Genomic DNA, 12629 nt, shown 5'->3' on the forward strand with positions numbered 1-12629 from the left:
TCTATATCTATCTATATCTATATGTATATCTATATAGATATATATCAATCCGACACATTTATTCCAGTTTAAAAAAAAAGGTGTTGATGTGTACCCCCCCTCCCTCCCTTGACAAAGAGCACCGGTGTTTTGACACCAACGGCCGGGCTCAGACAGTCCGGATCCGGCCCCTGGTGGCTGGTTATCCGCTGATCCGCTCCGTGTTTTCCCGCGGACCATGTGTGGCCCAGCTGAGGTGACTGGCAGGACTTGTTTACTGGAGCCGCGCAGAGAGACGGAAAGAGGGGGAACTGAGGGAGAGCAACCGCTGAACGGAACGGGAATCCAAGTTTTTACACTTGACCCGTCTTTTTAAGTCTTTTTATCTTTGTTTTACCTCATCGTTTTTTCACTACCGGAGACGGGAATACTGACTTTGTCTGTGTGTGTGACTGTGTGTGTGTTTTTTTATTTTAATTTTTAACTCTATCGCCGACACTGAAACCTCGTTTGTTTTGGATTAGCTAGCTAACGTTAGCTGTTTTCCCCCCGTGAAGCTAACGTTCATCTGAGGAAAAGAAACGGGCGGCGTGGTGGAGAGTTTCCTCAACGTGCAGGTTAAACGTTATTTTTTTGTTTTTGTTTTTGTGTTACCCCTTCCCACGGTGGATGGGCGAGAGAAGTAACGTGTTACCTTCCCAACTTCTTCTTTGTTTTCTTTCCGTTTGCTCGGTTTCTGGGTGTTCGCTCGGTGGCGGCGTGGTGGTCAGCGAGGGTGAAGGAGTTCAGAGGAAGGTCGTAGTAGCGAGAGCTGCACGTTGTTCCTGCACGTAGCTGCTCCGAGGAGCTTCCTGGGATGTGCTCCCATCTGTCTTAAAACCAAAAAAAAAAAAAGGGGTGAGCTTATGAGAACTAGCAGACGGGTAACATAAAGACCTGTGGACTTCAAAGCAGACAGCAAACCCTGCCAACTCCCGGTCTTGGCTCTGCATGTCGGCGACATCCAGAACTTCACGTCTGCTGCAGGGACACGAGGAGCTTGTTTTTTAACGCCGTGCGTTGGAAGAATACTTCCGACAAATTGTTTTTGAAGTGGGTCTTCCCTCATCGGAGCAGTGCATTACAGAGAAATGAGTCCGGGTCCAGTGGACCTCCACACTAGCCTGATAATCATAATAACACTGTTATTTCTCTGATTCTGTGGAGCCCCCACATGAAACACATGAACTGTCGCCTTCACTTATGGAACATGAAGATCTTTACTCACACATGTGTTGCCAGATCCCAAGATCACGTTATTTAGTGGTCTGCATTTTTTCCAGGACTCGCATACATCACAAACTTGTGCTGGGAAGATACTAGATGTATGACTCCCCCCCCGGCTCACGGGGGGCAACGTTGAAGGCGATTATTGGACCTTAATTTTTAAAGACTTTGTTCAATACTTTTGATATTCCAACGTCTTTTTTCTTTCTTCAAATAAACATTTCTCCCTGAAGATAATTTTTGGGAAGCTTCAGGAGGAGAGCACAACTTATCTGCAGGTCAAAATGAGACGCTGGACGCTGAAGCTGCGAGCACAGGTCGTGTTTCTGATCATCGGCACCTGCATCATATGCCACTGTGGACTAATCAATGGAGAGAGTAAGTATTGCTTTTTAAATTGCATTTCCTAGCAATGTTGCTTGTATGTTTGTCATGGCACACAACCTTTGATATAATGCTCATGCAGAACAAATGTAGTGCTTTGTTTACTTTTAGTGAATACCATAATGCAGTAGATATCACACGTGTACAATCTATTTATGCACTATTATTCATTATAGGATGATAAGCTAACATAAGGAATAATAAAGACACTATAAACATAGTAAACAGCTTTATATAGACAATGTAATAACAATAATATTGTTTGAATGTTATAAAAACATTTAAATAAGTTTGTTGTATTGTCCCTGCCGCGATTCTAAGTCTCTAGTGAAATGTTATGAAAAGGTATTTTTTGTTGTTGTATCAATTAAGATTGTAGTCACGAGACTCGCCTTCGCTCATGCGCATGCGTGAAGTTTCATACAGGGTCTAATTAAGGGGCTAGTAATTTCAGTTGTTGCATATACGTAGCTGCGCACTAATAATTGATATTCCTGCGAAAATGTATTGAGTAATACCCCCCCCCCCCCTCGCGCAGTCTCTTAAATGTACATATTTTAGCGGCCTGTGTTGTGTGCGCCAGCCCCAGGGCCAGATTAGTCTCTGTAACTGGACGAGTGTGGTCTGCTGCAGCGAGTCTAAACTGGGAGTAGCAGGATTGGCTCTGTGCGCGCAGCTAGGCCTCTCATGGCGACACACACACACACACACACACACACACATGGCGCTGCTGCAGCCTGGACGTAAACAAATTAGCCGCCGACGCTTAGAAGTCTCTTTATAGGTGGTGGATTAGCCTACATTGCTGTTTAGCAGATCGCACCAAAGGTTGGGCGTCTTCCTTCTCGGAGGATGTCTTCTCTGTGTGGGGTTTTTTGTTTCATAAATCGATGATTTATGGGGTTTTATTGCAATAAAAACATTGGCGCGATGCTTCGCCAGAGAGGGAGAGACAGAGCTGCAGATAACGACCCCGCTGTAAACCCCCTAATGACCTTAATAATGATATCAGGGATCGTTTGCAATATTTTGTTTTCAATTGATGCTGTTATTGTTGCTGCTGTTGCAATATTAAAGCAGTCGTATACATGGAAGAAGAGCCAGATGAATCCACTGTTTGGGATTCATGTGATTTATGCAACTTTTATGTAAGAAATATCCAGTTATAGAAGCACCGAGTTGATTCATAAATTAATTTTCAAAGCTGTAAAATTGACTGAATTGTATATTCAAGGTGCATTTTATATTATTGTAGTGGGAGAGAATTGAATGAGCATAAAAACCGATCTTGTTACTTAAAGCAGGACTAGATAATACATTTGCCCCTGTGGTAACTTACCACTGTTATCTCAGTTTGAATGAATGAAGGTCTCGCTGGAAAATACTCCATGTAGATAAAGAATAGCAGCTGGAATTCAAGTGCATTGAAATGAATTAAAGCACATTGTATTTGTTTACCAGTGGTTTAACCTTTGGCCTACATTTGTACTTTTAGAGATTTGTGCTCCGTGTTGCAAAAGTCCACAAGTGTTTCTGTGCATCGAGCAAACGAGCGGCACTTTATTATTGGCTTCTGATTTGTTTTGCTAATTGTAACGTAGTGTTTGCTGTTTCTTCTATTTAATTTAGCAAACTTTTCAATTGTGCTGCTTTTTATAATAAATAAATAATAAATGGCTCCCAGTGGCCAGGTTCAAAGGAAATGTTCTGGCTACTTTACCCAGGTCATGTATGCAGACAGAACAGAGGCCCATGAAAGGGGGTCTTATGAGACAGAGCTGCTGGTACCCCTCCTCCCTCCTCTTTCTTTCTTCCTTCTCTCCCTCCCTCCCTCCCTCTCAGGCAGTGGGGTCCATGTCATTGGCTGCTTCTGGTTCCTGATTTACTCAGTTCTCTGGGAAGTGACCATATTTGGCACTCTTGCGATGTTTACGCAGAGCAACAATCAAAATACTTAGAATATTTCATTCTTGCCTTACAACTTCACCTCCGTCATGGGAAAGAGGAAGTAGTATCGATTGTATAAACCACGCTGCGGCTGCGATCTGCTGAATGCTCTCTGGAGAATGAATAAAGCGTTGTTTTCAGGCTGTTGTTCGTTGACTTTGATTGCTTTGTCATGGTTATCAGCAGTTTCCTGAAGTAAGGAGCTGTCTCCTGGTCTCACTAGTGAAAAACAAGTTGTGCAACTGGAGCCGTGCCCCCTTCTTGTTCCTCTCAGGCTTGTAAGCTCAGCTCTGTTGGAAAGGGGTAGTGTGCATATGTTATTATGTATGCTTTCCACAGTCTGTATGCTTCTTAAACCGAGTCTCTCCCACCCCGACGATATGAATTAACCGTCCGAAGCAGTCTCGTTAATTCATGAACTACAGTTGAATAGTTGTTTTTCCAACCCTGCTGGTGTTGATTTTGTAAAGTTGGGACGACTAGAGATGCCCCCCATTTGTGTGCGAGTTTGTCTGTAGCCCATTTGGATACTTCACTGGAGTGCACAGTGGCATTTTCCGACAATGCTGTGCATGCTGTGGAATGTGCTTGAAGTGGCCCACCGTGTGTGTGTGTGTGTGTGTGTGTGTGTGTGTGTGTGTGTGTGTGTGTGTTGTCTGCAGGATCTCAGCTCCTGACCGGCCCACTTCCGGGCAATGCATGTTTTCTGTGTGTGTCCGTGTCCGGAGGAGGTGGTCATGCATGAGAACAGTGTGTACCAGAGCGGCAGGCTCAAGAGTGGGCTGCCTGTTAGCACTAGCCCCTGTGCCCTGAGTGCCCCCCCCCCCCCCCCCTCCTGACCCACCACACATCCAATTCATCACATGGAGAAATTGCATGATGTGTGTTGTTATGAAAGCGTTAAAGTGCAAGCGGATAACTTTTCAACTTCTGCACCTCTAGCGTTTACAAGTGGTATTATCTTTGGGACCGCTCTCTTTCCGTTTCCCTCGGCGCTTCACAGGACACGCTGCATTTGTTTCAAAACAAACTGCGCAACTGAGACGTTTAATATATTTTCTGTCCGTTGATTTTCACAACAAGTACAAGTACTGACAGATCCACGTTAAAGAAAGGACGTGTTGCCTCTTAGGGAAAAGCTCTCTGGAAGGCCGTGATGCTGTCTGAATATCTAGGGCTTTTATTTTGAAAGCGAGGCTTATAGGGAACCAATCTAAATGCATATGGTGCCATTACATTGTGCAGTCAACACTTACTTCATAATAACAAGTCAAAGTGAAATTGTTATCTATTGCAGGAAACCTCAAAGGGCTTTATTCTTTTTCTGACCGTGTAACACACAGTAAAGTCAGTGTTGATGTTCTGACCCGGGTGTAGATATCTGAGAGTTTAGATCAGATAATGGTACGCAGGCTGATATACTGAACTCTCCATTTTCAAACTTACAGAACATTCAAAATGAGCTCAAAGTAATTGACTATTGTTCTCACGCCTCGCTGTTGGAACAGCCTTTACTGGATGTTTATGCAGAATGGGGGCTTTCACAATGCAGCCGTACCGCTGGTTGCTTATTGTACGTTTGTTCACACAGCCTGCAGACAATGAGGGTCGTGAACGGAGGACTCCACAAGCTGCGTTTTGAGTGTTGGCCAGGAAGGCAATATGTAGTGCTAAAGGAAATTAACTGTTGGGGTGCCTTTCCTAAGTGCTTCCTCCTCCGCTCTTATCTTCCCAAGTATCCCTTACAACTTCTCCGAGCTTGGCAATGCATTTTCCCCCCATTACGTTTACACTCGTGTGTGTTCCTGGCAGTCTTTTCCAACAGATGAAAAACACAACCTGACCTTTTGTCTCCCACAATTCACAGTTTTATCGGAACGCTTCAGAGCGACGTTAACGTTGCTGTCATTTAATAATGGATCGAGAAGTTAAAGCGGCGATACGTCAGGCTGCAGGCTGGCCCTAATTCACAATGAAAATAAATTGATTAAACAAAAGAAAAGTATTCTTCTGTATTTCTTAATGTAAATAAGGTGCCAGAGTGCATTAGAAAAAGCATCACTTGTCTATAGCTTGCTTATAGCTTGTTTATCTAAAGGAAGTGTCAGGGGAGTCAGTTAATTAGAAAAGAAAGAATTTAAAAGAAAGATAAATTCTGTTTTTTTTATTTTATGTGTCTGGCTGAAAGGATTATTTGAGTTCAGACTGTTGAAAGTAGACACAATAATTCTTAGTGTCCAAACAAGCTTCCAACAGCCAACGGATGGAGGAATATTCCCAGCCAGGAAGAACGAGAGCAAAGACGTCAAGTGTAGCTGTGAGGCGTGATGTGCACGCTGAATAGATTCAAACTACTCGAGAACACAGCGATAAAAGGACTTCTTCATATCCAACGCCGCATCACGTGAGGCTGAAATATGTGCATTAGTCTTGGGCGGTTTATTTTGTTATTTCTTTTAATATGGATGCCCTCCTCTGTGACTCCCATTCCTCGATAGAGAGCTGGGGCTGTTTATGTAAACCTCTGCTCACTGCACAGAAATGTGGTTGATTTAGGAGGGAATGGATGGGGGTGCGGCGATCACACACACACACACACACACACACACACGGAGCACCGTTACGCCATGCAGCAACAATCTGATTTGATAGTCCTTGTTGCCGTTTGGATCGGCCCTATTTTAACTGTTGGTGACTTCACACAGTGAAATCCGGCCCTGTAATGCGGGGGATCAGCGTCGGGATCTTTTAGAGGTATTTTGCGGGCAGGACCAGACACTGGCCGAGCCCACGTCCATGTCCTAATGTGAGGGAAATTAAAAACCCGTCTTTTTGTCTTCATATTGGCTTTCCATCCAGCGCTGGCTGGGGGTGTGACCGTCCCTTTTTGAGGCATGTTGAACATGTATTGATTTGTGATGAGGAAGTTTGAAGTTTAGCGACACGTCCAGAATGACTCGATGTCCTGCGGATCCTTAAAAAGTCTTAAAAGACATGTAATGAATTCATCTAAAAACCTTCGTTGGAATTAAAATGTCTTAAATGAATCTGTCAAAAGTCTTGAAAATGCTAAGACATGTTCTGACGTTGAATTGTAAAATAATAACTTTGCGCATCAACGCCATGCGGATCCCAATAGCTGGAAAGATTACGCTTAAATGTCCTATTGGACTTTACAAAGCGTTAAATCTAACGTCAGCTGTTTGTACCAAATGTTTGTTAGCAATGACGTAAAGCTGCTGGCGCCTGTCGGCTCCAGAGATATAAATGTTAACTTTTCATGTAAACAATGGAGTAGACTGAAAACTTGACATTTCCAACAGTGTTTGTCCAGATCAGAGAGAGAGAGAGAGAGAGAGAGAGAGAGAGAGAACGTGTGCTACACTTTAGAAAGCCATGCTGTAATTTGAGGGTCACACTCGCAGCAGTTAACGCGCCCGTCTCCGTCGGACACTGATCGGACTCTGACCTCACTGACGAAAGCTTATATGTATGTCTTACAAGGAAATGTGAAGAAACAGCTTCCTGTTTACAGTTGAACAGCTCTGCAGTGTGCAGGGCAGATACATCTGGAGCTTTAAGGCCGCACTTCTACATTCTCAACTGTTTCTTTTGCAATTTGTTGAGCTACAACTTCTGTACAATTCCTTCTATACTTTGAAGTGTGTGTGTGTGTTGCAGTGGCTGTGTAACTGAACCTGATGGGTTAAATTTATTTTGAGGACTGTCATATGACTGAGAAGTGGTCACACAGCCAAGTGTGTCTCATAGCAGTTAATCACACACACACAGATCTATGCTATAAGATAAAGGAATATGGCCGACAGATGATGAATAAGACAGATGGATGTCAGTAAAGTAATCTGAACATCATGTTTTTAAAAGGCAACTGTTGATATTAAAATAGTTAATTATTAATTGGAGCACTTTTCTGTATCAAGTATTAAAATCAGACAACCAGCCAGATACGAATACGTAATGATGGAAAGACTTTAGTAGGGAGGTAAAAAACAAAAGCAAAGCCCGAGTTAAGCATTTTGCTCTTTGATTGGTCAAACTGCAGCATGTGAGCAGGTTTCTGCTGCGTGCTGTGCATCACATTTGAGCTGTGAAATTTGAAATCTGAATCAGTAGAAGTTGTTTGCACCACAACAACTTCGACTCGCTGTTTTCCTCACCGTGTCCAGGCCTTTCCTCTCTCAGCTGTGTGCCTCCCTCCCTCCCTCGCTCGCTCGCTCGCTCGCTCCCTCCCTCCCTCCCTTCGTTTACGTTCAGGGGTAAGAGGGTTCACTCTCATCCACTGATCTGTTTTTCTTTCACACTGCAGATGCGCACAGCCTGCAGCCCTGTCTCTCTCTCTTTCTCACACACACACACACACACACACCTGCTAATCCAGCTCTGTATGTGGTGGGAAAGCCTCCTCTTTCAAGGTGTGACCATCATCATCCACCCCCCTCTCTCTGTCTCTCGCTCCCCCCTCCTCTCTCTCTGTCTCTCTCTGTCTCCCCTCCCTCTCTCCCTCCTCTCTCTCTCTCCCCCCCCCCCCTTCTGTTATTAGGCCTGCAGAGTGTGCGTGTCCTTTTTTGAGCACTCATGTCTGTATGTGTAATGTGTTCAGTGGAGGTGTGTGTGTGTGTGTGTTGGGTGGGGGGTGCTCTGTTGTTGTCCTGATGAACTAGCCTGAGATGGGTTACTATGGTGACAGCACTAGCTGTTCTGGCAGTACAGTGCTCCCCCCCCTCACTAAATACACTTCTAGCTGCACTGCATTCAACTCATTTGTGCTTTGTTCACTAGCGATGACAGAAAGTGGGATGATACGTGTGAGTGTAGATGTTAATATATTGTGTGTGTGGATACGATCAGAGCTGATTCTCTGGTGTTGCTGTAAACAAACCATAATGTCCTGATTGTTTCAGCAGTTCAGTCTCAACACCTGTAATCAGGTCAGCAATCACTGTGTCCCGGACTATGTGGGAGTAGAGCTGCACAGATTCTCCAAAACACCATCGCTTCAGGGCAGACTGCACAAAAAGTAGTGCGATGATGTTACAGCAACAGAAAAGTTGAGTTAAAACTGGTGCAAATCGATCAAAAAGGAGACAAGACAAGGTGTGTGTGTGTGTGTGTGTGTGTGTGTGTGTGTGTGTGTGTGTGTGTGTGTGTGTGTGTGTGTGTGTGTGTGTGTGTGTGTGTGTGTGTGTGTGTGTGTGTCACGTGCCTTTTGCTGCTGTAACAATGTTTAACCATTATGCGTCTTGCTCTTGAAGAAAGTGAGGAAAACAGACACTTAAGGACAGACGGGAGTGAAAGGAGCGTCCCAGTGTGGCACTGCTGATCCTGGAGCCTCCATGTGGGAGAGAACACTGGTGGGACTCGTGCCAACACAGAGTGGAAAGGGACAGAGATGAAGAGCTTGCGTCTAGTTTATGAGTCTGTATCAAGCATTCCTAATTCACTTACAGCTAAAGGGGGCCCATATTGAATCATGCCGTGCTGTTAAATGACAGCGTAATGAATGGAAGTTATTTTACAATACCGCTGTGGCCACAGGCCCTCCCCTCCAGAGACTTGTCTGTCAGAGGCTAGGTAACAGCGAGTGATTTGTTGGCTGGGGGGCCTTTTCAACGTTAGGGTGACGTCAGTATCCCGTCCGTGCCATACCCAACGTGCGCCTGGATATCCTGTACGGAAAAACCAACAGAGGAGGCCAGTGATCTGAAGTCTTTGGGAATCTGTGGGAAAACAAACGGCAGGCGGAAGAGACATTTGCCCACAATCAAGAAGCTGCGACTAAATGTTCACGTGCAGCGTGTTAACAGAACGCTGATGCAGGTGTCACGATATCAAGTCGGCGAGGAAGCGGCGTTACCAGGCAGAGAGTAGCGCTGCAGGGATTAGTCGAGCGGCAGAAAAATGATCAACAAACTATTTTTGATGACCAATTAATTGTAATTTTTCATGCTAGAATTGCAGAAAATGCTGTTTTCAGCCTCACATGGAGATTTCCTGCTTATTTCCATCTTATATCGTATTAACGTTTATTAAAGTATTTCATATTCTGACTAAACAAGACATCTGAAGACACCTGGACCTTAAGAAGATGGGATTTCACTATGTCTTGACATTTTATAGATTAATCGATTACTCTGTTAAATAATCTAATAATTAAGTTATACCTCGACGTGTGTGTGTGTGTGTGTGTGTGTGTGTGTGTGAGGTTGTCCCGCAGCAGCCAGTGAGAGCTGGTGGTCAAACAGTGCAGACAAACAGGCCTGTCCCCTCTGCTCTCCATCCCTCCAGCCTCCCTTCTTCTTCTTCTTCTCCTTCTTTTCCGTCTTGGTTTGTCAACTCTCCCCCGTCTCTCTCTTTCCTCCTGGACCACTTTGCTTTCTCCATCACTCAAGTTCGGTCTTGTTCGTGTTTTCTTTCTGTCTTGCTATCCCATCTCATGCACTTGTTAACCTGTCTCCTCACTCCTCTTTATAGTCTGGCTCACACACGCACACCACACACACACACACACACACACACACACACACACACACACACACACACACACACACAAACAAGTGGGGTCTCATTTCAAGGCAGTTAGAATCAAATTATTTCTTCCGCTCTGGGTGTTTCTTTCTTCGTTAGCATCAGGTTCTGGATGGCGCTGTAGCTCGGACTTGGCAGCCTTGCAGCAATCCCGTCGAATCAATAGGATTTGCCATGCCTGGGATGAGCTCACTCGTCCATTCACCACACAGGGAATACCCCCACTAAAGCCCTAAACTGTTTTAGCTGGAGGTGAAAACTACTCTGTGTCAAAAGCAAGAGGTAGCATGTTGAGCTCCAGCCGGGCAGCGGTCCCACCGCAGCTCTCGTACTCCACTTCATCGTCTGAATCCCTTTTCGTCTTGATTTGACTGTTTCAGTGTGAATGCTGAGTGAAGCACAAACTGCAGGACTAGCAGGAAGCAGGTTAGGATTGGAAATGTAGCCATTGTTCAACCATAGAGGTGTTGCGCCGGCAGACGGGCCAAATTGGAAGAAGAAAGCCGTCCGGGACTGAAGAAGCAGATTTGGCAGAGCCATCGAGCAGGCGGAGCTCGTCCAGCCTCATGTGTAGATCTGGTTTGTGGACAGAGCGTTGGTGGGGCCGGGCCCTGCAGCTGCTGCCGTGCGGCTGCAAGTCAAGCAGGGGAACCGGGCCCCGGCTGCCTCCCTCTCAGGCCGAGGCTCACCACACCAAGACGCTGCCCTGCGCTCGCTAACGTGGGAAGATGAAAAGAAATATCAGATGTTTTCTGTATTACTCACGCTGGTGTGTGTGTGTGTGTGTGTGTGTGTGTGTGTGTGTGTGTGTGTGTGTGTGTGTGTCTTGCACTATATCTTCAGCCCAGTCCAGCCTGCAGTTGATTACCTGCTCTTGTTTCACAGTCCTGTCTGTTCCCAAATGCTTCGACTATGTCAGGAATGCTGCTCCCCCCAACATGTTTTTTTATTTGTTTGGAGCGCCACCTGGTTTAGCTGTTTTGTAAGGCGGGGCCAGAATATTTCAGATTTTTCTTTTTCTTGGTTTGTGTACTACCAGCTGTCTAATTATTTTTCTAGACAGGGAACATGTTGGTTACATTCAAGCAGAAAGTGTGTGTGTGTGTGCGTGTGTGTGTGAACGTGTGTGTGTGTGTGTGTGTGTGTGTGCGCGTGCGTGCGTGTGTTGCATCGCTCCACACTGCGCTGCTGTTCTCGTGTGAGAGAAGAAGAAAGAGAAAAGTTTAGAGGCACTGGGCGATGAGGAGAAACCTCACAGATGATCTTCATCTCATCTGCGTTACACAAAGACCACAGAGTTTGACATTATTAGCCTTTTGGTTGCTAGTTTTGATATGTTATCAGAGATGAAGAGAGGGAAGCACAGAGGAGCTTTAGTTAATTATCTTGTAAAATATGATCACATCTAAACTCTTATATCGACGTCTGGCTCCGTGTCTGAGTGTGGAAGGAGCCGCTGACTCATCTTATCTCAATCTTACATATAAGATGTTCCTCTGTCAGACGAGGCGTGTGCATGCTCTGGATGTTGTTGTTTGTGTCGGTGGTCTCTCTAAAGCCACTAACACCCGCTAACATCTGGCTTCTGTCTTCAGGGGGAAAGGTTACGATCTGCACAACCCCCCCGGCAGTAGTCACAGATATGTATCGGCTGTGATGGAAACGATCGATGTTATGAATCGTTTTGAAGTGAAGATATAACGACACACATTCTGTCCTCTCCGGCAGCCTTGAGTTCAAGGTCGACTCGAGCTCGGTGGAAGTAGAAAATAGTGAGTCATTGTTTTTAAAAACAAGTGCCAGTGACCCGGCACCCTGCGCCCCCCCCCCCCCTGCTCTCTTCCTCATTCTTTCTCTCTGTTTTATATTCCGTGTCTTTGTCTCCCTCTGTCTGTACCTATCCCTCCCCTTCTCGCTCCCTCCATCCCTCCCTGCCTCTCTGCTTTGCCAGCGCCGGAAGGTAGATGCGAGCAGGCGAGCCAGAGTCACCGGTGTGATCTGATTTAGGCCTCTCTTTTCTTGGCCGGCCGTCTGACAGCACAGGGGCCGGCGTGTTGCTCTCTTCTACCCGCTTCAATCTGCCACCGCCTGGCCCGCTGCCACCGCTGTAACGGGACCTAGCGTTGTGTATAAATAGGCTAGCTCCCCTTGCCATGCTCCTCAATGGGAAGCTGAGGCAATGGAGGAACAGGTGCTCCAACCCACACACACTCCCTCTCTCTGCACTCCTTCCCAAGCCCCCCACCACCACCTTTATCTGATGCCCTCAAATGTGGAAGTGCAGGTCAGTCACGATGCACGTGTTCTCTGCGCTCGCTCATCACATGGTCATAGTCCCCTCTTATAGTATAACAGAAGATTTCTTCTTACAAATATTTCCTGTGTGGTTCAATTTAATGGCCCAGAGATTACCCCCCCCTGCCTCTCCCTGGCTCACGTACTGTTATTTTGGTCCTCAACTCTCTTTGTTTTGGAGGTACAAGTTGGTACATGTTAATCAAAATGCC

At 45.7% G+C, this 12629-nt stretch overlaps 1 protein-coding gene across 2 annotated transcripts in view; it reads left to right on the forward strand.

Annotated features, from left to right (window-relative positions):
* The first annotated feature begins 281 nt into the window (after nucleotides 1-281).
* insrb (insulin receptor b) overlaps nucleotides 282-12629 on the forward strand; it is an 80129-nt gene continuing 67781 nt past the window's right edge. The window contains exon 1 of one of the 2 annotated variants that reach the window (XM_029429332.1): nucleotides 282-1623. In XM_029429332.1, coding sequence (XP_029285192.1) covers nucleotides 1530-1623 — 94 coding nt within the window. In that variant the 5' untranslated portion in view covers nucleotides 282-1529. Of the gene's footprint in view, nucleotides 1624-5774; nucleotides 5981-12629 lie in introns of those variants that run through there. The other variant, XM_029429333.1, reaches the window with a different exon arrangement.

Source organism: Cottoperca gobio, chromosome 4 (assembly GCF_900634415.1).
Source record: "Cottoperca gobio chromosome 4, fCotGob3.1, whole genome shotgun sequence".
NCBI classification, from domain to species: domain Eukaryota; kingdom Metazoa; phylum Chordata; class Actinopteri; order Perciformes; family Bovichtidae; genus Cottoperca; species Cottoperca gobio.